Consider the following 22,629-nt stretch of genomic DNA (forward strand, 5'->3'; position numbering starts at 1 on the left):
ACACCTTCCTTAGGGGACACTTTGCTGAAACAACACTGAGGGCAAAAGAGTTACTCGCCCTCAGCATTGTTTCAGCAAAGTGTCTCCTAAGAAAAGCATCTCCAATACGCCAAAACTTGGATCCTTGATCGTTGGTTGAAAAGACGCCTCCCTTGCCTTTTGTCAGACTGTCTATATCAGGGGTGGGAAACTCTGGTCCTCGAGGGCCGGAATCCAGTCAGGTTTTCAGGATTTCCCCAGTGAATATGCATGAGATCTATTTGCATGCACTGCTTTCAATGCATATTCATTGGGGAAATCCTGAAAACCTGACTGAAGTCTAACATGAAGTGGTAATAAGCTATGAAATTACTGTATATTGGTTAGAATAAATATATAGAACTCTGGTGAAATATCATCAAGGTACTTTGTATTGAGTCAAAAGATAATTCAGTGCTGTAATGTATGAAAGGATGCGTGAGGGATGGGTGAGTAAGAATGTGAAGTAAAACAAGAAATTCAGTCAGGTTTCGCAGAAATATTTTTTCGCTCAAGGAAATATTTTTTCGCTCAAAGATTGGGTAAGTTCTGGGATTCTTTGCCGGAAGATGTGATGACATCAGTTGGCATAGCTGGGTTTAGGAAAGGTTTGGACAGGTTCCTGGAGAAGAAGTCCTTAGTCTGCTATTGAGACAGACGTGGAGAAAGCTGCTGCTTACCCTGGGATCGGTGGCATGGAATGTTGCTGCTATTTGGGTGTCTTCCAGGAACTGTGACCTGGATTGGCCACTGTTAGAAACAGAAATCTGGGCTAGATGGACTATTGTAATTTAATAAAATATCAAAACATTTGTATTGCCATTTTGTTTTGCAATTGTTTGCATTGTATATTATACTGATACTGTTTCAGATGAGATTTATTATGCCAGATAAAGGTTTACTTGTAGTATGCCCATTAAAGGAGCCACAATGACTATCTGAATGTTGAGAGAGGGAGATTTATGGAACAGATCCCGAGGAGGTGTGTTGAGAGGGGGATTTATGGAATAGGCCCTGAGGAGGCATGGTATGTTCAGACATTTCTTGCTTCTAGGTGCAGTACTAATACTAGTACTGTACTAGCTCTGTGTTGATAGATAGATATATAGCCAGACCCTATTGTACCCACTTGCTCACAATCCTTGCTCCATCCGTGTTGCAAGTTCTGGAACATTTTCTATCCAATTGGGTACTTGCTTGTGGGAAGGAAGAGCGACACATTGGAAAGAAAAAGATAACATTGCATTCTGGAAGTCAGATGTAGTCTTGAGTTTTCCAAGAGTTTGCCTGCCATGGCGGTGAGAGTGTGGCATAGTGATAGATTGGTGCCTTCCGAACACTGTCAAGAATGTACATGGATGTCATACCATTCCAGTCACTCCTGTGATGCCACACATGAAACTTACCTTAATGCATGAGATTCATTACAATGCTGGTGCTGAAATTCACTTTTCCATGTTTGCATGAAGCTACTCTCCTAGTAGTTGTTTTTTGGAACAAAAAATAGAGTGAAAAGAAAATAAGGGAAACCTTCAAAGCACATTTTTGATGGGCAATATTTTGATGCTTTCGTCTGCAGGTATGCCCGGCGTTTGCACAAGACAGTGAGGCGTCTCGTCCCTGACTCTGACGTGAGGTTTCTGTTGTCTGAGAGTGGCAGTGGGAAGGGAGCTGCCTTGGTGACAGCAGTGGCCTACAGGCTGGCTGAGCAGCACAGACAGATTGAGGAGACCCTGGAGGAGTTCCAACTCTCTAAAGAACAGCTGCTAGAAGTGAAAAAAAGAATGAGAATAGAAATGGAGGCTGGGCTGAGGAAGAAAACCCACCAAAGTGCAAAAGTGAAAATGCTGCCAACTTTTGTGCGTAGCACCCCAGATGGATCAGGTAACACGCAGAGAATGATCATAGCCTGTGCAAAAGTATTAGATGCCTTAACCTTCAGTATTCTCCCTCATACTCAACTTTCAGGCCTTTAGGCTCCCCACTGAGATTATCATACGAGGGTCATTTCATAAATAATGCACACTATTTTTTTAAAATTTACATGTTTATTTTTTTTCAAGTATTTCTTTACAGTTCTTCAATATAGTCTCCCTGCTTTGCAATGACCGAGTCCCAACGTCCAGGAAGCTTTATTATTCCATCCAAGACACCATTTTTGTTCATTGCCAAATGGCTCGGGTACCGGTGGAACAAAGCTCTTCCAGAGATGCAAAATGATGTCCATGCATAGGTTGTTTCAACTTTTGAAAAAGGTCGAAGTCTGGTGGACTCATGTCTGGACTGTAGGGAGTGTCCTCCCAGGTGTTTTTGCGTAGTTTTTCAATGACAATATTCCCTAGGTGTGGGCGAACGTTGTGAAAAATGAGTGACCCAGCCAAGAGCAACTGAGGTTGGTTTTGTGCATTTTTCTGTGCATTTTTTGCAACAAATCACGATAATACACTGCTGTGACACTTCTTCCACATGGAACTTTGCCTGTGATAATGATGCCTTCATGATCATAAGCAAAAATCATTATTTGTTTGACTTTTGATTGAGCTTGTCAAAAAATTTTTGGGTCATGGGGAAGATGGAGCTTTCTTCTTATTGGACTGTGATTTCATCTCCGCGAATATGGCTGGGAGGTGTTACCTCATGCTCCCTAATGTCCAGACATGAGTCCACCAGACTTCAACCTTTTTTCAGTCGAAACAACCTATACATAGACATCATTTTGCATCTCTGGAAGAGCTTTTTTCTGCCAGTACCCGAGCCATTCAGAACTGAACAAAAATAGTGTCATGGATGGAATAATGAAGCTTCCCGGACATTGGGACTCAGTTATTGCAAAGCAGGGAGACTATATTGAAGGACTGTAAAGAAATACTTGAAAAAAAATAAAACATGTAAATTTAAAAAAAAATAGTGTGCATTATTTATGAAATGACCCTCGTAGTTGAGTATGAACAATAATAGCAGCACACTTTAAATAAAAATCTTGTAAAACACATAATTGGACATCGGGACCTAATATTCAAAAAGCTGAGCTCCCAAATTTCTGCTCTTGCATTGGGCTCATAGATTTATTTGCTTTTTTCAGCCAAACTTAAGGTACAATAGTCAAAAGGATGGAGTTAGGCAGGAGAGGCACCTGCTTGCTTACATCATGCTAAGGGCTTCAGGAGGGGTTATTCAGTGGCATTTAACTGGGCAGACAGTGCCATGGCCTGACTCCAATTGTCCAGATCCCTAAGGTCCCTCCCATGGGAGAGGCCTTAGGAATCTGGTCAATCACAGTTTTAGGCCACTCCAAGTGCATCCCAGCATGCAATGGGAAGGAGGCCTTAGGCACCTGGGCCAAGTAAGGCCTTAGGCCCCTCCCCAATGCATCCCAGGTTGCACTGGGAAGGAGAAGGCCCATCATTCGGAAGAGGTGGGCCTTCCGGCCAGAGGGAGTAAGCATCAAAAAGGTACCTACAAGAGGCAGGCCTAAAATAGGTACGGGAGAGGGTGCGGATGGGTTTCAGGGGTGGGGGTGTTCGGGAGGAGCGCAGGCAGGAGGGATTGGGCATCCTTTCTGCCAGGGATGTTAGCAGGGGTTGGCAGCAGGAGGGATTGGGCAACCCTCCTGCCGGGGATGTTCGGGGGAGGTGCTGGCAGGAGGGATTGGGCATCTCTCCTGCCGGGGATGTTAGTGAGGTTTGGTGGCAGGAGGGATTGGGCATCCCTCCTGCTGAGGATGTTAGGGGGGCTTCCGGCAGGTGGGATTCGACATCCCTCCTGCCAGGTTTGTTGCGGGGGTGGTGGCAGAAAGGATTTGGCATACCTCCTGCCAGGGATGTTAGCGGGGAGGGGGGTGCTGGCATGAGGGAGTTAGCATCTCTCCTACCGGTTGATTTGCGGTGGGGTTCAGAGTTTCCTGCCGCAGCCGCCCAAAACTTGGGTGCTGGTTACAGAATTGCGACTTTGGGGAATCCCTGACACTCAGCTGATGCGAGAGGGGGAAATTGGCTATTTCGATTGGCTGCTGCAGTCTAGGCAAAGATAGGTGGCTGAAATGTAGACCAGGGTTTCCCAGGTCTACATTTCAGCTGCTTATCTTGGTGTGATTCATGGGTGGGTATCTGCTTTAGATCGCCTAACGCCACTTCGGGGGTTGGCCATGCCTACTTTGGCATTCCGCAGCCTAAAGCAGCTTCCTAGCCGCGATTCCAGCAGCCATTTCAGCCTCCTTTTATTTATATGTGTGCCATCCTTTGTAGTTTATAAATAATTGTAAATAAATAAACTATTGAAACAATCTCTCCATTTCAGAAAATGGAGATTTCCTAGCTCTGGACCTTGGAGGAACAAATTTTAGAGTTTTACTGGTCAAGATTCGCAGTGGAAAAAGAAGAATGGTTGAAATGCACAATAAAATCTATGCCATTCCTGTGGATGTTATGCAGGGGACAGGGGAAGAGGTGATGTCTTGTTTTCTTTTGTGCGTGTTCAACTGCTTGAGTGAATGTGCTGTTTTTGGCATGAGCAAGCATTCATTTTGATAATTGTTTCTCTTTTCAGCTTTTCGATCACATAGTCCACTGCATTTCCGATTTCCTGGATTACATGGGAATAAAAGGTGCTCGACTTCCTATGGGTTTCACGTTTTCCTTCCCCTGCGTCCAGACGAGCTTAGATGCTGTAAGTTGTATGTTGGGTTTTTAAAAAAATTAGTGTTATGTGTTTATTGAGATAATAGCATCACATGGAGGCAAATTTTAAAAAGCACATGGCGAGGGGAATTCACATGTCCACATTGGGTCTTGGAGAATTCCCAGATCTATCTCGTTACACCAGAAATTTCTATAGGAATCCAGACCCAAGTCTCAGCCTGCCTGTCCAACACTGCTGCCTGGATGTTTCCCTGCCAATTAAAACTGAACAAGGCCAAGACTGCGCTTCTTGTCTTTCTATCTAAACCCGCCTCTCCTCTTCCCCCATTCTCTGTTTCTGAGGATAATACTCTCATCCTCCCTGTCTCGTCAGCTCACAACCTCAGAGTCATCTTTGACTCCTCTCTCTCTCTCTCTACACACAAATCCAATAGACTGCTAAAGCCTGTGGTTTCTTCTCTATAATATCATCAAAATCTGACCTTTCCTTTCTGAGCACATTACCAAAACCCTTATCCACACTCTTCTCACTTCTCACCTATGTTACTGCAACTTGCTTCTCACAGGTCTTCCACTAAACCATCTCTCTCCCCTTCAATTTGTTTAAAATTATGTTGCACGACTTATATTCCACCAGTGTCACTATGTTCACATTACCCCCCTTCTCAAGTCACTTCATTGGCTCCCTATCCATTTCTTCAGACAGTCCAAACTCCTCTTATTGACTTACAAGTGCATTCACTCTGCAGCTCTTCAACATCTCTCTTCTCTTATCTCTCCTTATACTCCTCCCTGGCAACTCCGTTCATCTGATCTGTACCCTTCTCCTCTACTGCCAACTCTAGATTCTGCCCCTTCTATTTTGCCGTACTGTATGCCTGGAACAGACTGTCTGAGTCAGTATGTTAAGCTGTATCTCTGGTAGTATTCAAATCTAAACTAAAAGCCCCTTTTTTGAGGCTTCTTTTAACTCCTAACTCCCACTCTTGTAAAGTACCCATGTCTGTTTTATCACGCCCTCTGTGAGAAATTCCCTAACCCCTATTTGTCCTGTTTGTCTGTTTTATAAGCACTATTGAACAGGGATTGTCTCATACATGTTTAATGTACAGTGCTGCGTATGTCTATCAGCGCTATAGAAATTCTAAGTAGTAGTATTTTACAAGAGGCTCTGGCAAACATAGAGCCTCTGTGAAATAGGTGCAGGACTAGCAATTTTGATTACCACATGTGGGTGAAAAATGTAGAATGCCCTATCCCCACACAGATACGTGGCAGCAAGTTTTCAAAATTGCTGCTCCTACAGACAGTATTTGGCCAGCAGTATTTGTCCATCCGAATGTTCCTTGACAGCAATCTCAAACAAAGCATCTGTTCACCCCCACCTGCACCTCTAAAGCATCTGATCCCCTTAGTACGAATTCCATTTCCCCCCCCCCCTTGGACCCTGATAGGAACAGAAGCAATGCCCACTTGCTCCTGCTTTTTTAACTTCTGGTCTCAGAATGGCTGTCATAACCCCTAGTGGTAGTCTCATAGTATTACAGCTATGATAAGGTTGCCAAATAAAGGAAAGCTATATTTAATGTTTCTATCCAACAATTTTTCACTGTCCCAAAGAAAGAACCTCTACAAACAGCACATGCAGTACTTTCAAGGGGCCCATCAGAGGAGATGTGATTCCTCCGCCGGTTCCCCCACTACCGTCTGGTCCAAAGGCTCCTTGGTTCTGGTGGGCGCTCGGTTGTGAGATTTTTACCAAGGGTGGGCCACGATCACAGTGGATCAGTGGGTCCTGGAGGTGATTCAGAACAGATAAGCTCTAGAATTTTCCATCTCCTTGCCAGATCGCTTTCTCGCTTCTCCTTGTCAGGTGGCATGGAAGATGCGAGCTTTTCGCCAGACTCTACAACGGTTGCTAGATCTCCAGGCGGTGGTGCCAGTGCCTCCGCAGGAGTGTGGCACAGGCAGATATTCAATTTACTTCATTGTGCCCAAGAAAGAGGGGACTTTTCGGCCCATGTTAGATCTGAAGAGGGTCAACAGGGCTCTTCCGTCTTTTCGCATGGAAATCCTGAGATCTGTTATTCTGGTGGTTCAGCCAAGGGAATTGCTGACCTCTCTCAATCTGACAGAGGCCTACTTGCATGTTCCGATTCACGCCTCCCATCAGTGGTTCCTTCACTTTGCGATCTTGGGGCAGCACTACTAGTTTTGTGCTCTCCTCTTTGGTCTAGTTATGGCTCCACGGACGTTCACCAAGATCATTGTCGTGGTGGTGGCGGCATTGCGCAAGGAAGGCATTTTGGTTCACCCCTATCTGGATTATTAGTTGATCAGATCGAAGTCTTTTCAGGAGAGCTCCCAGGTTTTGGCTCGGGTTGTGGAATTCCTGCAGTTACTGGGGTGGGTATTCAACCTGTCCAAAAGCCGGTTGGCTCTGTCTCAGTGCCTGGAGTACATTGGGGTTCTTTTCAACACCAGCTAGAGAAGGTCTTCCTGCCAGAGGCCTACATGGTCAAGTTGCAGTCGCAGATTTGCCTTTTTATGGCATCCCCATATCCTCGGGCTCAGGGTTTTCTCCAGGTCTTGGGGTCGATGGCAGCCTCCCTGGATGTGGTTCGGTGGGCCCAAGCTCACATGTACCCACTTCAGCATCCTCTGCTTCAGCAGTGATCACCCCAGTTACATGAGTTGGACTCTCCCGTCCCTCTTCGTGGGTTAGTTCATCACATTCTCCGTTGGTGGCTCCAGTCTTCCAATCTAGTGCAGGGGTTGAGTCGGGATCAGCCCTAATGGACAGTTCTTATCATGGAAGCCAGTCTCCTTGGTTGGGGAGCTCAGTGTCTCGGTCGCACAGCTCAGGGCCTCTGGTCTCATGAGGAGGCTTCTTGGTCGATCAATGTTCTGAAGACCAGAGCCATCCGGCTGACTTTGCTAGCGTTCCTGATGTTGTTGACGGGCAAGTCTCTTGGACAATGCTACGATGGTGGCTTACATCAATCATCAGGGGGAACCAGGAGCCATCTGGTGGTGCAGGAGGCGGCTCTGCTCATGGTGTGGGCAGTCTTATCTTCTGGACTTCTGGACATCTCAGCTTTCCACATAGCAGGGGTGAAAAATGTCCAGGTGGGTTTCCTCAGTCGTCACATGCAAGATTCCAGAGAGTGGTGTCTCAGTCCCGCAGTCTTCGAGGTGATTTTGCATGCTTGGGGTCAGCCAGTCTGAACTTGATGGCCATGAGTGTCAACATCAAAGCGCCTCGGTTCTTCATTCGGCGCAGGGATGTTCAGGCCAAGGAGTTGGATGCTCTGGTGCAGTCCTGGCCAACAGCGGGTCTCCTGTATGTATTTCCTCCGTGGCCAATGGTGGGCAGAGATCTTATTTGCATTGCTCGCACCCCAGCCATGTAATCCTGGTGGCTCCGAACTGACCCGGTGTCCATGGTATGTGGATCTGGTTCGTCTTCTGGTGGTAGATCCTCTTCCGCTGCCTCTCGCCTGATCATCTGTCTCAGTGCCCCATTCCAATGTTGGATCCGAGTCCCTTTTGTCTTACAGCTTGGCTCTTGAGAGGGAGCGTCTAGATAGGAAAGGCTATTCCGATAAAGTGATTTCCACTCTCTTGGGGTCTCAGAGGTGTTCCACTTCTTGGGCTTATGTGTGTGTTTGGTGTTTTTTTTTGAAGAGTGATGTGATGCGCGGGGGGTGGTTTCCTTTCATGCTTCTTTGCCTCACATATTGGATTTTTTGCAGGATGGCCTGGATAAGGCCTAGCTTGGTCTTCTCTCCGGGGTTCAGCTGGCGGCTTTGTCTGCGTTTCATGGTTTGCTGTACGGTAAGCGTTTAACTTCTTTCCCAGATATAGTTCGCTTTTTGCAGGCGGCCAAATTTTTTCGGCCTCCTGTTCAGCCTTTGGTTCCGGCTTGGGATCTCAATATGGTCCTGTCCGTGCTCCTGCTCCTGTGCCCTCTTTTTGAGCCACTGGGTTCTTGCTCGTTAAATGATCATATTCTCAAGACAGTGTTCCTGGTGGCCATTACTTCTGCGAGACGTGTTTCTGAGTTGCAGGCTTTCTGTTGAAGGCCTCCGTTCCTGGAGTTTTCTAGGGAGCGGGTTGTGCTGCGGCCTGTCCCTTCCTTTCTGCCAAAAGTAGTCTCGCCTTTTCATGTCAATCAGTCCATGGTCCTCCCAGTCTTGGGTAGTCGGGAGGGTTCCTCGGAACAGAGGCAGTTGCGCAAGTTGGATACCTGTAGAGTCCTTCACTCTTATGTTCAGCGAGGAGATCTAGAAGTCTTTTTTTCATCTTGGCGGGTCCTCGTAAGGGGGACAGTGCTTCCAAGGCTACCATTGCGTGCTGGATCAAGGAGACTATCGCTTCTGTATATCTTCTTCAGTCAAAGCCTGTTCCGGAATTTCTCAAGACTTATTCCACTCGGGGTCAGGCAGCTTCATGGGCTGAGGCTTCTCTGTTGCCTCCAGTGTAAGGCTGCAGTTTGGTCTTCTCTGCATTCCTTTGTGCAGCACTACCGTGTGGATGTTTAGACATTCAGATGCATCAGGACACGGTGTTCGGTGAGCGTGTTCTGGTGGCAGCCATCTGGGGGTCCCACCTATGATGGGTACTGCTTTGGTACGTCCATCAGTGAGGCTGTACTGGTCTGGAGAGGTGATAAAGAAGGAGAAATTAGGTTCTTACCTGCTAATTTTCTTTCTTTTAGACTCTCCAGACTGGTACAGCATCCCACCCTATTTGTCTGTTGTTCTTGCGAGTTTTTCACGTGAAGATTTTGCTTTTTCTGCGGGTTCTAGTATTTTTCTAGAGCCAGGGAAATAAAAAACCAGTGGCTGTGGCTCAATTGGCGTAGCTGGCGAGCTGTGGGGACCTTTTACTGCAGGGGCATGTTCTATGCACTGTCCAACAGTATAGGAGTATGCCTATATGTTTAGTTTATTACTCCTTTTCGGAGTATTGTTACCGTTAAATATTAGCACTTAGTTCTGCTTGGTTATTCGGCAGACTGGTTTGCTAGAGGGAGCTACGGCTATTAATACTACAACCAAAGTTTGGTCTCAGCCTCCACCTGCTGCTTAAAGTGAGCTATTACCCATTAGTGAGGCTGTACCGGTCTAGGGAGTCTAAAAGAAAGAAAATTAGCAGGCAAGAACCTAATTTCTCCTTTGAAGCGCCACTCCCCACTGACAGTAATTCATTCAGAGGACTCTCACTCAGCTTAGAGGGAACAGTGGTCCATATCCACATTTTTAGTAACATAACCTGGATAATGGCTCTGAATATCTGGACAGATTGCTTCAACACTATTTCTGTAATGCCAGGGCAGAGCTGGGAGTTAGCCAGTTAGTGGTGATATTTAGTCTGCTAATCAGATAACTATCCAAATTAAGTTAGATCTGGAAAAAGGTTGTCCTAGCTTTATCAGTCTGAATATCAGTAATACTCAATGTACAGTAGGGGAGTGGCCTAGTGGTTTGAGTCGTGGCCTGCAAACCTGAGGAACTGGTGTTGACTGCCACTGTAGCTCTTTGTGACTCTGGGCAAATCACTTAACACTCCATTGCCCCAGGTACAAAATAAGCACCTGAAAATAATATGAAAGCTGTTTGGATTGTAACCACAATCCCATCCCTTTCTCATAAGTTCCAGAAGCCATTTTATACTAGATCTTCAGTTTCAGTGTCTGGATAAAAAAAAACTCCAGAGCTGCCATTATTTAAAAAATGGTGATCACATTGGGCTGATCGGTAATGATGAAGGTGGGAGGAAGCAAATAATTAACCAACTTTCCTTAGCCAACTTTCAAGCTAACTGAAGGCTTTTGAGATTGCTGGCTCCATTTGTCCTCATAGTAACTTGTCTTTTGGGTTCTGTACATGCCACACTTTCAGGACATGTCAGGGAGTTCACGGGAATTCTGGCAGCAGGGTAGGGTCTTTTTGGAATTCATGAATATGTGCAGACCGTGGACACAAATGTACCCATCCCAGGAAGCAGCCTCTACTAGTTCTAGCTGGGATTTCTTGTTTCTGGCTGGTTAAATAGCATTTAGCTAGCTAAACACTAATATTCAACGCAAAACGGCCACTGAATATTATTTCTTAGCATCTAGCCCTGTCACTGAATATGTCGCACAACATAGTCAGTTAGCGTCAATATTTATTGGCTGAACAGCTAAGTTTAGAAGCCAAATAGGCCCGTATAAATAGCAGGTCTATCTTTGGCCTCTACAACTTAGCCGGCTGGCCAGCCAACGAATATTGACCTGATCAGCTATGTTTCTATCAACCAAAATAAAACCAGAAATTCGATGTTGGCCAGTGAATATGGCCCGGCATTGAATTTCCAGGTTTGCCACTGACTGCGGGAGATAGCCAGGCTGCTTCCTGTGGTATGAATATAGGGCCCATTGTACTTGTAATAGTATCCAAGAGTGTTTGATAGCATGCAGATCCTTGAGTCAAGGAGCACAAATATTGAGGAAGGCTTGTATCATTTGTATTAACCTTGGATGCTACACTCCTCTGGTTCATGCTAGATATAATGACCTTTTCCTCAGGGCATGCTTCTCACCTGGACCAAAGGCTTCAAGGCCACAGACTGCGAAGGAGAAGATGTTGTTCTTCTACTGAGGGAAGGAATTAAACGAAGAGAGGTAACTTGTGTCAGCATTTGTACAATTATTCCAAGTCTGTGTAAGTTCTACACAGTCTTCACAGTCCAGTCCCTTAGTTTGGACTGTTTATTGACTTTCTCAGAACAGGATTTAAATTTTGGTTGCAATACTTTGAAAAAAAAAGATTAGGAGATTATTCTTGTGAAAACACATTGGCCTGTCACCAAATAGCATTATATTTAAGATAGAAACAAATGTAGTTCTCTTTTAGTTAAAAAAAAAAAAAAAAAAATCACTAGCGTAATGCTGAATATTGTGTTTCAAAGATGACATTCCCAACCTCCCAGAAAACTAAATTGAGGATTTTGGAGAGGCTGGGTTCTTTAGTATTTACTCCCAGTCATCAAGAGCCACCAATGAGTCAGGTTTTGCATGAGGGAGATTTGCATACAATGGGACTAAGGTATGCAATCTCTCTCATTCATATTCTATAAGCAGTGGTCTCAAACTCAAACCCTTTGCAGGGCCACATTTTGGATTTGTAGGAATTTGGAGAGCCTCAGAAAAAATAGTTAATGTCTTATTAAAGAAATACAATACAGAGAAAAATAAAAAAAGAGGTACTGCTGTGTCATCAATAAATTATATAAAAGTTGTCTAATATTACTGCATGTCAAAAGGCTAACAATTCAATATCTCATCTGTTCACTGTCAAACAATTTGTGCATGATTTACTTAATCAAACACTTACTTAAACACTTATCTGAAAGTCCACACAATAAGTGTTTAATTAAGTAAATCATGCACAAATTGTTTGACAGTGAACAGATGAGATATTGAATTGTTAGCCTTTTGACATGCAGTATTATTAAAGAAATGACAGTTTTGCATGAGGTAAAACTCTTTATAATTTATAAATCTTTCTTTTTGGCTAAGTCTTAATAATAATATTGTCATTTATAGCTAAAGACACATATGATCAAGAAACTTTTATTTTACTTTTGTGATTATGATAAACATACTGAGGGCCTCAAAATAGTACCTGGCTGGCCGCATGTGGCCCCCCCGGGCTGTGAGTTTGGGATGGATTTCAAGTGCTTGTGCTCATAGGTAAGGGAAGGGGTCCTCTTCTATACCTGATTACCCCTCCTCTAGATACTATCCTATATCAGGTAGCCAGGCCTTCTCATGTTGCGGCTGATTTTGGGCAGCAGCAGCAAAAAAGCCTCAGTGCTGAACTCAGTGCACCCCTTGCTGATCCAAATCAGCCACTGCTGCCTGAAGCTCAAATTTAGCCAAGGGAACTTGGGACCTGGGTTGGCCACTGTTGGAAACAGGATACTGGACTTGATGGACCTTCGGTCTGTCCCAGTATGGTAATTGTTATGTTCTTAACAGCAGCAATACTCCAGCGCCTTTGCCTGCATTGTTTGTATCAAAATCTGGGCATTTCAGCAGCAGTGGAACATATTTTTTTTCCTGTACCTGAGATACAACACAAGGGAACTTTTTTTGTCATTGCACTGCATTATACATTAGATTTCATTGCTACTAAGGGCCTCTTTTATCAAACTGTGCTAGCAGTTTTTAGTGCAGAGAGCCGCGCTGAATGGCTCGCGCTACTCCCGACGCTCATAGGAACTCTATGAGCGTTGGATTCAGCGCAACTCTCCTCACTAGCGCAGTTTGATAGAATAGGCCCTAAGTTTACCATATTAGCTAATTCTGCTGTTAGCATAGGAGTTTTACTTTATACTGACTGTTTTAAATGAGATAGTGAGGCACTTATTCAAGACAAATAGTGATCATTTCTGCAGATCATAATCCCCACAACTTTGACTTTTTGCTTCCTAGGAATTTGAGCTAGATGTTGTAGCAGTGGTAAATGACACAGTCGGTACTATGATGACGTGTGCATATGAAGATCCAAACTGTGAAATCGGTCTCATCGTGGGTATGTGCTATAAATCTTTTGGTAGCTGCTGTTGCAGGCCTGAGTGAACAAATTGCCTTTCTAACAAGCATTTAGACATTCTAATGGTTTATGGTTCAGATTACTTTAGCTTTTCACAAAACAGGCCTGCTCACTTCACTTAATGAAACATCCACAGATCCAAAAACAGTGAAGGAAGCCAATTAATACGTAGCAATTTAATATAAACAAATGTGTGTATTGCTGAAATTGCAGAGAGGAAGCCACGTAATTTCTTTAAATTAAAGTTTTCTCCTTTGGATCCCCTGAAGAAGCAGCCAGTGAAACAGGTCCCTATTGGGATCATGGAAGATTACAGCAAAGATAAGTGCCTCTTCAATATTTGTATGCCTTAGCTATTTGTCTAGTGATTTTACAGGGTTTTTTTGGTGGCCTATGACTATACTGACGCAGATTGGATGGTGCAACAGCGTTTTAGACACCACAATTAAGGGGTGCCTGAAGTCTTTTTTTCCTGTGCTACTAGTTAATGAATGTTGGCAGTTCATACATTTGTTTATATTAAATTGATACATATTAATTGGTTTCCTTCTCTGTTTTTGGATCCTTCAGGTTACTTTAACTCTACTTAAAATGCACATTATATTATATCACTTGAGTACTTTAAATTTAAATGGGGATGGGGGACTGCCCAAGAGTATCCAGTGCCCAAGGTGAACCTGATTTGGAATGGTCTTCCTTTGGAAATTAGATCTACTCAAGATTTCTTTCAGTTTTAAAAGATGTTAAAAACCTACCTTTTAAAAATGTTTTTAGATGTCTGAGGATACACTGCTTTGTATTCTTAATCATCTTATCTGTTATATATTGAGCGTTGTAGGTCACCAGATATTGCTGGTTCTGTTTTATTGTGATCCACATAAAACCCTGTTCAGTATTTACAGAATATATGAATAAAAGTAATGTATCCTTCTGTCATTTCCCCCACCCCAACCCTCCTTGGGCAGCTCCAAGACCCTTCCCATCCTCTGTAATCCAACACCTCCCCTTCCATTCCCTACCCTCTCCCACCCCCTGATGTGTTCTGCATCTCCCCTTCTATTCCTTACCCTTCCTTACTCTCCATTGTGTCTGAAGTAGCAGTCAAAAGAGCAAACAGAATGTTAGAAAATTATTAGGAAAATAATAAAGGATATAACAGAATATCATAATGCCTCAGTATTGCTCTGTGATGCAACCAAACCACGAGTATTGTGTAGAGTTCTGGTCAGTGCACCGCAAAAGAGATCTAGTGGAATTAGAAAAGGTACAGAAAGAGTGACCAAAATGATTAAGGGAATGGAAATACACTCATATAACGAATACTACTACTTATCATTTCTATAGTGCTGCCAGACATACACAGCACTGTACATTAAACAAGTAAGAGAAAATCCCTGCTCGATAGAGCTTACAATCTAATCAAAACTGACAAACAGGAAAGTAGGGGCTAGGGAATTTCTCAAAGAGGGAAAGAAGTTAGGGCAATTCAGCTTGGAGAACATAAGCATTGTCATATTGGGCCAGATCAAAGGTCCATCAAGCCCAGTATCCTGTTTCCAGCAGTGGCCAACCCTGGTCCCAAGTACCTAGCAAGATCCCAAGTAGTGAAACAGCCGAGGGGAGATATAATAGAAGTGTGAGAGAGTCTATAGGATGCTGCCTCCTCTTCTTTGATAGTACTCCCTCACAGTGTCAGAGTTACCATAAAACTTACAGTCCCGCCCAGGGGGGAAGTGACATGGGAGGGGTGAAGCCAGGACAGCATGTCCAGGAAGTATAAAAACTAAGGCCATAGCTAGGTTTAGGAGGCTCAGAGTAGAGAATGATACAAAGGAAAACGTTTGTCCCCGTCCAAACGAGCTCAGTCCCTGTCCTCACAAGCTCAATTCCCCATCCCCACCCCATCTCCGCAAGCTCAGTACCCACCCCATCCCCACAAACCAACTGATCCCATCCACAAAAGCCTCAAATAGTTATGATTTTATATTGAACTTAAAGTATAAAAAGAAACAATATTCTATACAATTGTCATTTTATAAACACAAATAACACAAAGCAAAGGTCAACAAAACCCCTGTCTCACCTTCCCTCCACAAATATCCCCTCCACTATCAAGAAAACTGAATAAGCCAAATTATTATAGAATGCTACACAGAAAAATCATGCTAACAGAATACCGCAGTCACACATGACAGGAATAGTGTTAGGGGAGTGCAACTAGGACAACTGCCCTCTGATTAGAGAGAGCCCTAAGCCAGTTGGAAGCTAAAGAAGCACAGACTGGGCTTTGCAGTCCCCAGTTATGTCTAACTCCAGCTCTAGTAGGATATGTATTTCAAATCTGATATATTCTAATCAGAAAATAGAAAATAAAATTATTTTTTTTCTACCTTTTGTTGTCTCATCATTTTATTCTTCAATTCATGTTGGTCTCAGGCGTTGGTCTCTGTTTTCTTTTGTCTTCTCATAACTCACTTGCCAGGGTCTCCTGACCATTTGACATTTCTTCTTTCTCCATGCTCACCATTCATTTTCTATCTCTGTGTATGTATTGTTCCCATGTTCAGCATCTCCCTTCTCTATGTCTCCTATATGTCACTTTCAAGTATTTCCCCTGTGCTCATCTCCCTGCCTTCATCATCTCACCATTCTATTATCCCCTCCCCCTGTATACAGGATCACTCCTTTATATCCTTATGACCCCCCGATCCAGAATCTTCCTTCTGTGTTCTTATTCTCCCCCATATCTAGCCATCTTCTCTCTGTGTCCATATATACTCTCCCATGTCTAGCATTACCCCTCGGTGTCCTTATACCATCCCCATGCAGCATTCCCCTTTTTCTCCTTGTTCCTATGTTCCCATCCATGCCCATCATCTCCCCTCTTTTGTATATCTCCCTGTGTCCAGCTTCTCCCCTCTCTTACTCCCTTACACAAATATGTCTCTCACACTCTCTCTTTCCTCCCTACCTCCGCTATGTTCAATATTTCACTCACTCTTCCTTCTTCCCCTTGGTTCAGTTTTTCTCTTTCCCTTTCCTTCTCTCTCTTCCTCCCTGCAGATCCTACACCTTTCTCCCTTCCCCTCTATCCCCCTCTATCCGCTCCCTTCAGTGCCCAGGTGTGGGTCTGGCACCTCTCGCTTCCCTCCAGCTCCACTCCACCCACTACATGGGCCCAGCACCTGTTTCCCTTCTTTCCACAATCTCCAGACCAGATCATAGAAACATAGAAGATGACGTCAGAAAAGGGCTACAGCCCATCAAGTCTGCCCACTCTGCTTACCCACCCCCTGTCTATGCCCTAATGACCCAATTTCCTTATCTTGACCCTCGTAGGGATCCCACATGGGTATCCCATTTATTCTTAAAGTCTGGCACGCTGTCTGCCTCGATCACCTGCACTGGAAGCTTGTTCCAATGATCAACCACTCTCTCTGTGAAGAAATACTTTCTGGTGTCGCCAGCAACTGTCTCCCTTTCCTTCAGGTCCATTCGATCTAGCAGCCCAAGCAACCCCCTCCCCCCTTCGCGGGTGCAGCAGCAGCCTCCCCCTTGCGAGTCTAGCAGCCTCCTTCCCTATCGTGGGTCCAACAGCCCCCCTCCTTCGCATCCCCCTTCATCGCTCCCGATTGCAGGTCAAAACCGTTTAAAAAAAAAAACCAAACAAACCTCTGACTCCCCTAGGTTGGCCACTTTGTGCCCCAGGGGTATCCCTGCCAGCCTCTTAGAAGCTTCCTGCACGCAGGGCTGCTCCAGAACCTTCTTTCCAAGTCCCTCCTTCTGATGTATAACGGTACTGGAGGTAAGTAGCTTGTCTAACGTTTGGGATCCTGCCAGGTACAAGTGACCTGGTAGTTAGTGCATTGGCTTGAAAACCTGCAGAATGGGGCTCAATTCTCACTGCAACTGCTTGTGACCCTGGGCAAGTCACTTAACCCTCCATTGTCCCAAATAGATTGTGGACCCACTAGGGATAGAGAAAGTACCTGCTTATAATACACAAACCACTTTGTTTGTACTGCAGAAAGGTGGTATATAAAATCCCTTCCCTCCCCTGTTAGAAACAGAACACTGGACTAGATGTGTCTTTGGTCTGGGCCAGTGCGCCAAGTCTTATATTTATTTTATTCTGGTTGTCTGTTTTTAATGCTTTCAGCCTTTCAGTGTGAGTGAAAAGGAACTTGTAGATCAAAGGATCAGAATATGAGGCTGAAGTGTCCAAACTGAAAAGTGCCATAAAGCATTTCTTTGCAGAAAGGGCGCTGGGGATGAAAAAAAGCAAAAGAATTCCATAAAGCTTGGGATAATTGCAGAGGATCCTTAGCATTGCCAAAGCACAGCTAAAGCTGGAAATATTACAGTAAGTAGGGGCAATGGGCAGATGAGATGGACTTTACAGTTATTTCTGCCATGATTTTCTAGGTTTAGGAACACAAGGGTCAATATCAAACAGCTGGCAGGCTTTATGATTTGAACTGGATAAATCACCTGTTTTAAATACGTCTGTTCAGTGGCAGTGAGTGGATAAGTGCCATCATTGATACACGTATAACACATATGTTATTCATGTACAAAAATTTACTAGTCTACCTGTCAAACTGTAGGTCCACCTCGGCAGTTTAGAACCTAAACTAACTACAAATGAAAAAGGCAGACAAGAAAAAAAGCTTAACATTATAACCCAGCCCTGCTTAGATGTCTAAGTTATACAGCTGAATTTCACCACTGTATAACTGTTCATGCCACCTCTGACTCGCCTTCAATCCTGCTCCTTTTAAAATGCATGCATTTTGGCTTTTTAGTTACTCAAAAGGTTAAAATTTATGCATTCCACAGTGCTCCAAATTAAAAATGAAGCAGTTGTCAGAGCTTTTCAAGAGCCAGGTTAAAGCAATTGCTTTGAGGCATTTTGGTAAAATATTCATACCGCATGGGGCAGCCTGGCTCCTGATGGGGTCGTATCAGCCACTGGCATTGAAGTTCCAGTGTAAGTGCAGGCGCCATAGATATAGCCAACAAAACTGATATTCATCGACTGGCCAGCTGAGTCATAGCAACCAGAAATAGACCTGCTTTTTAGGAGGGTCTGTTTGGTTGCTAGACTTAACTGGTCAGCCAGTGAATATTGGCATTGACCGGTTATGTTGCACGACTTAACAACTGACCAGGATATTCAGAGGGAGATAGCAGGCTAAATATCAGCGGTTAGCTGACTTACAACCCCTTCCAACACGCATAGGAATTCTACGAGCATCGGAGCTTTTATTGCCATGGCTGGTGATTAAAAATACTAATGCTGCTTCATAAAAGGGGGAGTTAGTGCTATTTAGCCAGTTGGAAATCATTCCCAGCCAATTAAATAGCGCTGAATATCAGCCCCCTAAGACTTTAACCCCCAAAGACTTGGTGAGTAATTTTACTTAGGCAGACACAGTTAAGGGGCGTTTATGCAGGGACTCTCTGTTAACCAGAACTCAATTAACCAGAACAAAAATTTGAGAAATTCTGTAATACTTTAAATAAAAAATGAAAATAAAATCAATTTCTGGTAGAAATTTAAGTTTAAACATGTCACGCCACACCTGAGTACACCCACGCTTTGCCTACCACATCAGTGTTCTCCCCAGAAATATTTTCCAGCTGGGTGGCATGAAAAAGTAGCTGGGTGGGGCGGGATGAGGAAATTTGGTGGTGGGGAAAATTAACCCCCCTCTTTTACTAAGGTGCACTAGCATTTTTAGCGCGCGCAAACCCCGCGCTATGCAGGAAAACTAACACCAGCTCAATGCGGGCATTAGCGTCTAGTGCGCGTGGCAATTCTGCATGTGCTAAGCACACGCTAAAACCACTATCGCAACTTAGTAAAAGGAGCCCTAAATGTGTACTGTTTTTATTAGTTACCGTATTTGCTGGCGTATAAGACGACTTTTCAGTACCTTAAAATCCTCCCCAAAGTCGGGGGTCGTCTTATACGCCGGGTACTGTTTACATCACAGTTCTTCAACCGCCGGTCCACGGACCGGTGCCGGTCTGCAGAAAATTCCTGCCGGTCCGCACAGGACCGGCGAGATGGACCCGTTAAATTTTCTGCCCCGATGGTGTTTGCAGAAATCTTCTGTTCCTCCCAGCCTCGGGCGATCAAGACAGGCGGTCATTCCCTCTGTGAGTCTCGCCTATGTGGAAACAGGAAGTTGAAACAAAATAGGCGGGACTCAGAGAGGGAAGGTCCCGACGCTTGCAGCCTGTCTTGATCGCTGCCCCTGCTGAGTCGCCGAAGAGGGCCGCGGGGAAAGTGCAGGCAGAGAGAAGATGGTCAGCGTGCGCGGGGAGGTCAGCGTGTCGATTGGGGCCATCAGCAGCGTTTGTGCTGAGTCTGCCCACGTGCAGGATGCGGCGGGTAGGGGCCTCCAACTCGTCTTGGGCGGCTGGGCCTGCGGTGCAAAGCTGTTTTTGCCGGCTTGGGGGGGGGGGGGTCGCGAATGTGCAGGGCACAGCAGGAGTAAGATCATGGGGAGCCTTCAACAGTGGCTGTCTCCTCTCCTAGCAGCTCTGTACTTACCAGGGCAGTGATTCACTTTGGCAACTTCCCCTTTCCTCAGAGGCGGCAACGGACCCAAGGGTTTATTGTTCTATTCAGCTTTAGTGAATTAATTCAAATTGTTGAAATAAATTCTGATGTTCTTTTAAGTTTTATTTGTTGTGCAGAAGGTGTGCGGAAGAAGGGGTAGTCTTATATGGCGAGTATATAACAAACTCTATATTTTAACTGTAAAAGTTGGGGGGTCGTCTTATACGCCCAGTCGTCTTATACGCCGGCAAATACGGTAATTATTATTGTTTTCCAATGCTCAATATGACTTCCTTTTTTAAGGTTTGACACTTGTGCCAGAATATTTTTACTAAATTTAAGAAGTATACTATTCTAGAAGGGAATAATTAGATATTTGCCCTCTTTCAAATGGTATAGAGGTTTAAAAAAGGGAAAGGCGTTAATGAAGTCATTAGGTTCAATCTAGCCATTTATTTCTGCATGAATTTAAACAACTTAAAAAAAAAAGATAAATATGGCTCATCCAGTCATACAAGAAATGGCTCTACAGCAGGAGTGCCCACACTTTTTGGGCTTGCAAGCTACTTTTAAAATGACCAAGTCAAAATGATCTACCAACAATAAAATTTAAAAAAACACAAAGCACACTCTACGCAGAGAAAATGTTAATTATCATTTATATTCCGCAGGTTTTCAAAGAAGTCAAGGCAAATGACTTTATGCAATGTCACCTCAGGAACAACTATACAAAAAATAGACAAATATACCCCCTTCCTTTTTACTAAACTGCAATAACGGTTTTTAGCGCAGGGAGATGCGCTGAATGCCCTGCACTGCTCTTGATGCTCAGAGGCTCCCTGCACTAAAAACCACTATTGTGGTTTAGTAAAATGGGCCATAGTACAAAATATAGACAGCAGATATAAATTCTCAAAACGGACACATTTTGATCACTAAATTGAAAATAAAATCATTTTTCCTACCTTTTTGTCTGGTGATTTCATGAGTCTCTGGTTGCACTTCCTTCTTCTGACTGTAAATCTAATATTTCTTTCTTTCTGCCCTCCCCTTTTCTTTCTGTCTCTCTTTCTCTCTCCTCCCTGCCTGCCTGTCTTTCTCCCCCTGCCGCCCCAAGCCATCGCGCCAATTTCTCCCTGCTGCTTCCCCAAGCCAGGCCAGGCATGTACAAGCACTGGACTCACAAGACTTCACCTCTGACGTCAATTCTAACGTCGGAGAGGAAATTCCAGACCATTTGGGCACACACAAGAAGGGTGGAGGGATAGCGCTATATATAAAGAACTCCATACCTTCAACCAGGATGGAAACAACAGTAAGGGCGGACGGCTTGGAATCACTATGGGTTAAGCTACCGGGAGGAACTGGAGCAGACAAAAAATTGGGTCTGTACTATCGCCCACCTGGACAACTGGAAGCACTCAACCAGGACCTGGAGGCTGAACTGAGGCAGGTATGCAAAAGCGGAAGTGTGATGGTGATGGGGGATTTCAACTACCCTGGGATAGACTGGAGTATTGGACACTCAAACTGCATGAGGGAGACCAAATTCCTGGAAACCACGAGGGACTGTTTCATGGAACAGCTGGTCACGGAACCAACACGGGGAGATGCCACTCTTGACCTAATCCTCAACGGGCTAGGGGGACCTGCAAAGGAGGTGGCGGTGCTAGGACCCCTAGGAAACAGCGATCGCAACATGATCCAGTGCAGGCTAGAACTTGGATCATCAAAGGTGAAAAGAACCACAGCGACAGCACTCAACTTCAAAAAAGGAAATTATGATGGCATGAGGAAAATGGTGGGAAAGAAACTCAATGGCAACGCAAGGAAGATGGAGTCCTTAGAAAAAGCCTGGTCCCTACTCAAGAGCACGGTGCACGAGGCACAGAACCTGTATGTCCCCAGGTTCAGGAAGGGGTGCAAAAAAAATTGAGCAAAAAACCCAGTGTGGATAGCAAATGCAGTGAAAAAGGCGATAAGTGACAAGAAAGCATCGTTCAAAAAATGGAAAAAGGACCAAACAAAGGATAACCAAAAGGAGCACAAAGAACACCAAAGGGAGTGTCACCGTGTGGTTAGGAAAGCTAAAAGAGAATATGAGGAGAGACTGGCGGGGGAAGCAACAAACTTCAAATCGTTCTTCAGGTACGTGAAGGGGAAGCAACCGGCAAGGGAGGAAGTGGGGCCATTGGATGATGGAGACAAAAAGGGAGTGATAAAGGAGGAAAAAGAGATAGCTGACAAGTTGAATAAGTTCTTCACGTCAGTCTTCACGAGGGAGGACACATCCAATATTCTGGAACCCGAGGAGATCGTAAATGGGGATCGGGATGAAAAGCTGGTCCAACTAGAGGTAAGCCAAGAGGATGTCCTCAGGCAGATAGACAGACTAAAGAGCGACAAATCGCCAGGTCCGGACGGCATTCACCCAAGGGTACTCAAGGAACTAAGGAACGAAATAGCAGAGCCACTTCGTCAAATATGTAACCTATCCTTAAAAACTGGAGAGATCCCGGAGGACTGGAAAATAGCAAATGTCACGCCCATCTTCAAGAAGGGTTCAAGGGGTGACCCGGGAAACTACAGGCCGGTGAGCTTGACCTCGGTCCCGGGAAAGATGATGGAAGCACTGATTAAGGACAGCATCTGTGAACACATAGAAAACAATGGACAGCTAAAGTCGAGTCAGCACGGCTTCTGCAAGGGTAGGTCATGCCTCACAAACTTATTGTACTTCTTTGAGGGGGTAAACAGCCAGGTGGATAAAGGGGAATCCATTGACATCATTTACCTT

The 22,629-nt window shown here is 44.6% G+C and overlaps 1 protein-coding gene across 2 annotated transcripts in view; it reads left to right on the top strand.

The window, feature by feature from the left end:
- Window positions 1-22,629, top strand: part of LOC117359534 (hexokinase-1) — a 118,170-nt gene that overhangs the window by 79,368 nt on the left and 16,173 nt on the right. For both annotated transcript variants that reach the window (XM_033942488.1, XM_033942489.1), the window contains 5 exons: window positions 1,598-1,902; window positions 4,315-4,463; window positions 4,564-4,683; window positions 11,230-11,325; window positions 13,141-13,240. In XM_033942488.1, the coding sequence (XP_033798379.1) occupies window positions 1,598-1,902; window positions 4,315-4,463; window positions 4,564-4,683; window positions 11,230-11,325; window positions 13,141-13,240 (770 nt within the window). The remainder of the gene's footprint in view (window positions 1-1,597; window positions 1,903-4,314; window positions 4,464-4,563; window positions 4,684-11,229; window positions 11,326-13,140; window positions 13,241-22,629) is intronic.

The sequence above is a fragment of the Geotrypetes seraphini genome, chromosome 4 (assembly GCF_902459505.1).
Source record: "Geotrypetes seraphini chromosome 4, aGeoSer1.1, whole genome shotgun sequence".
NCBI classification, from domain to species: domain Eukaryota; kingdom Metazoa; phylum Chordata; class Amphibia; order Gymnophiona; family Dermophiidae; genus Geotrypetes; species Geotrypetes seraphini.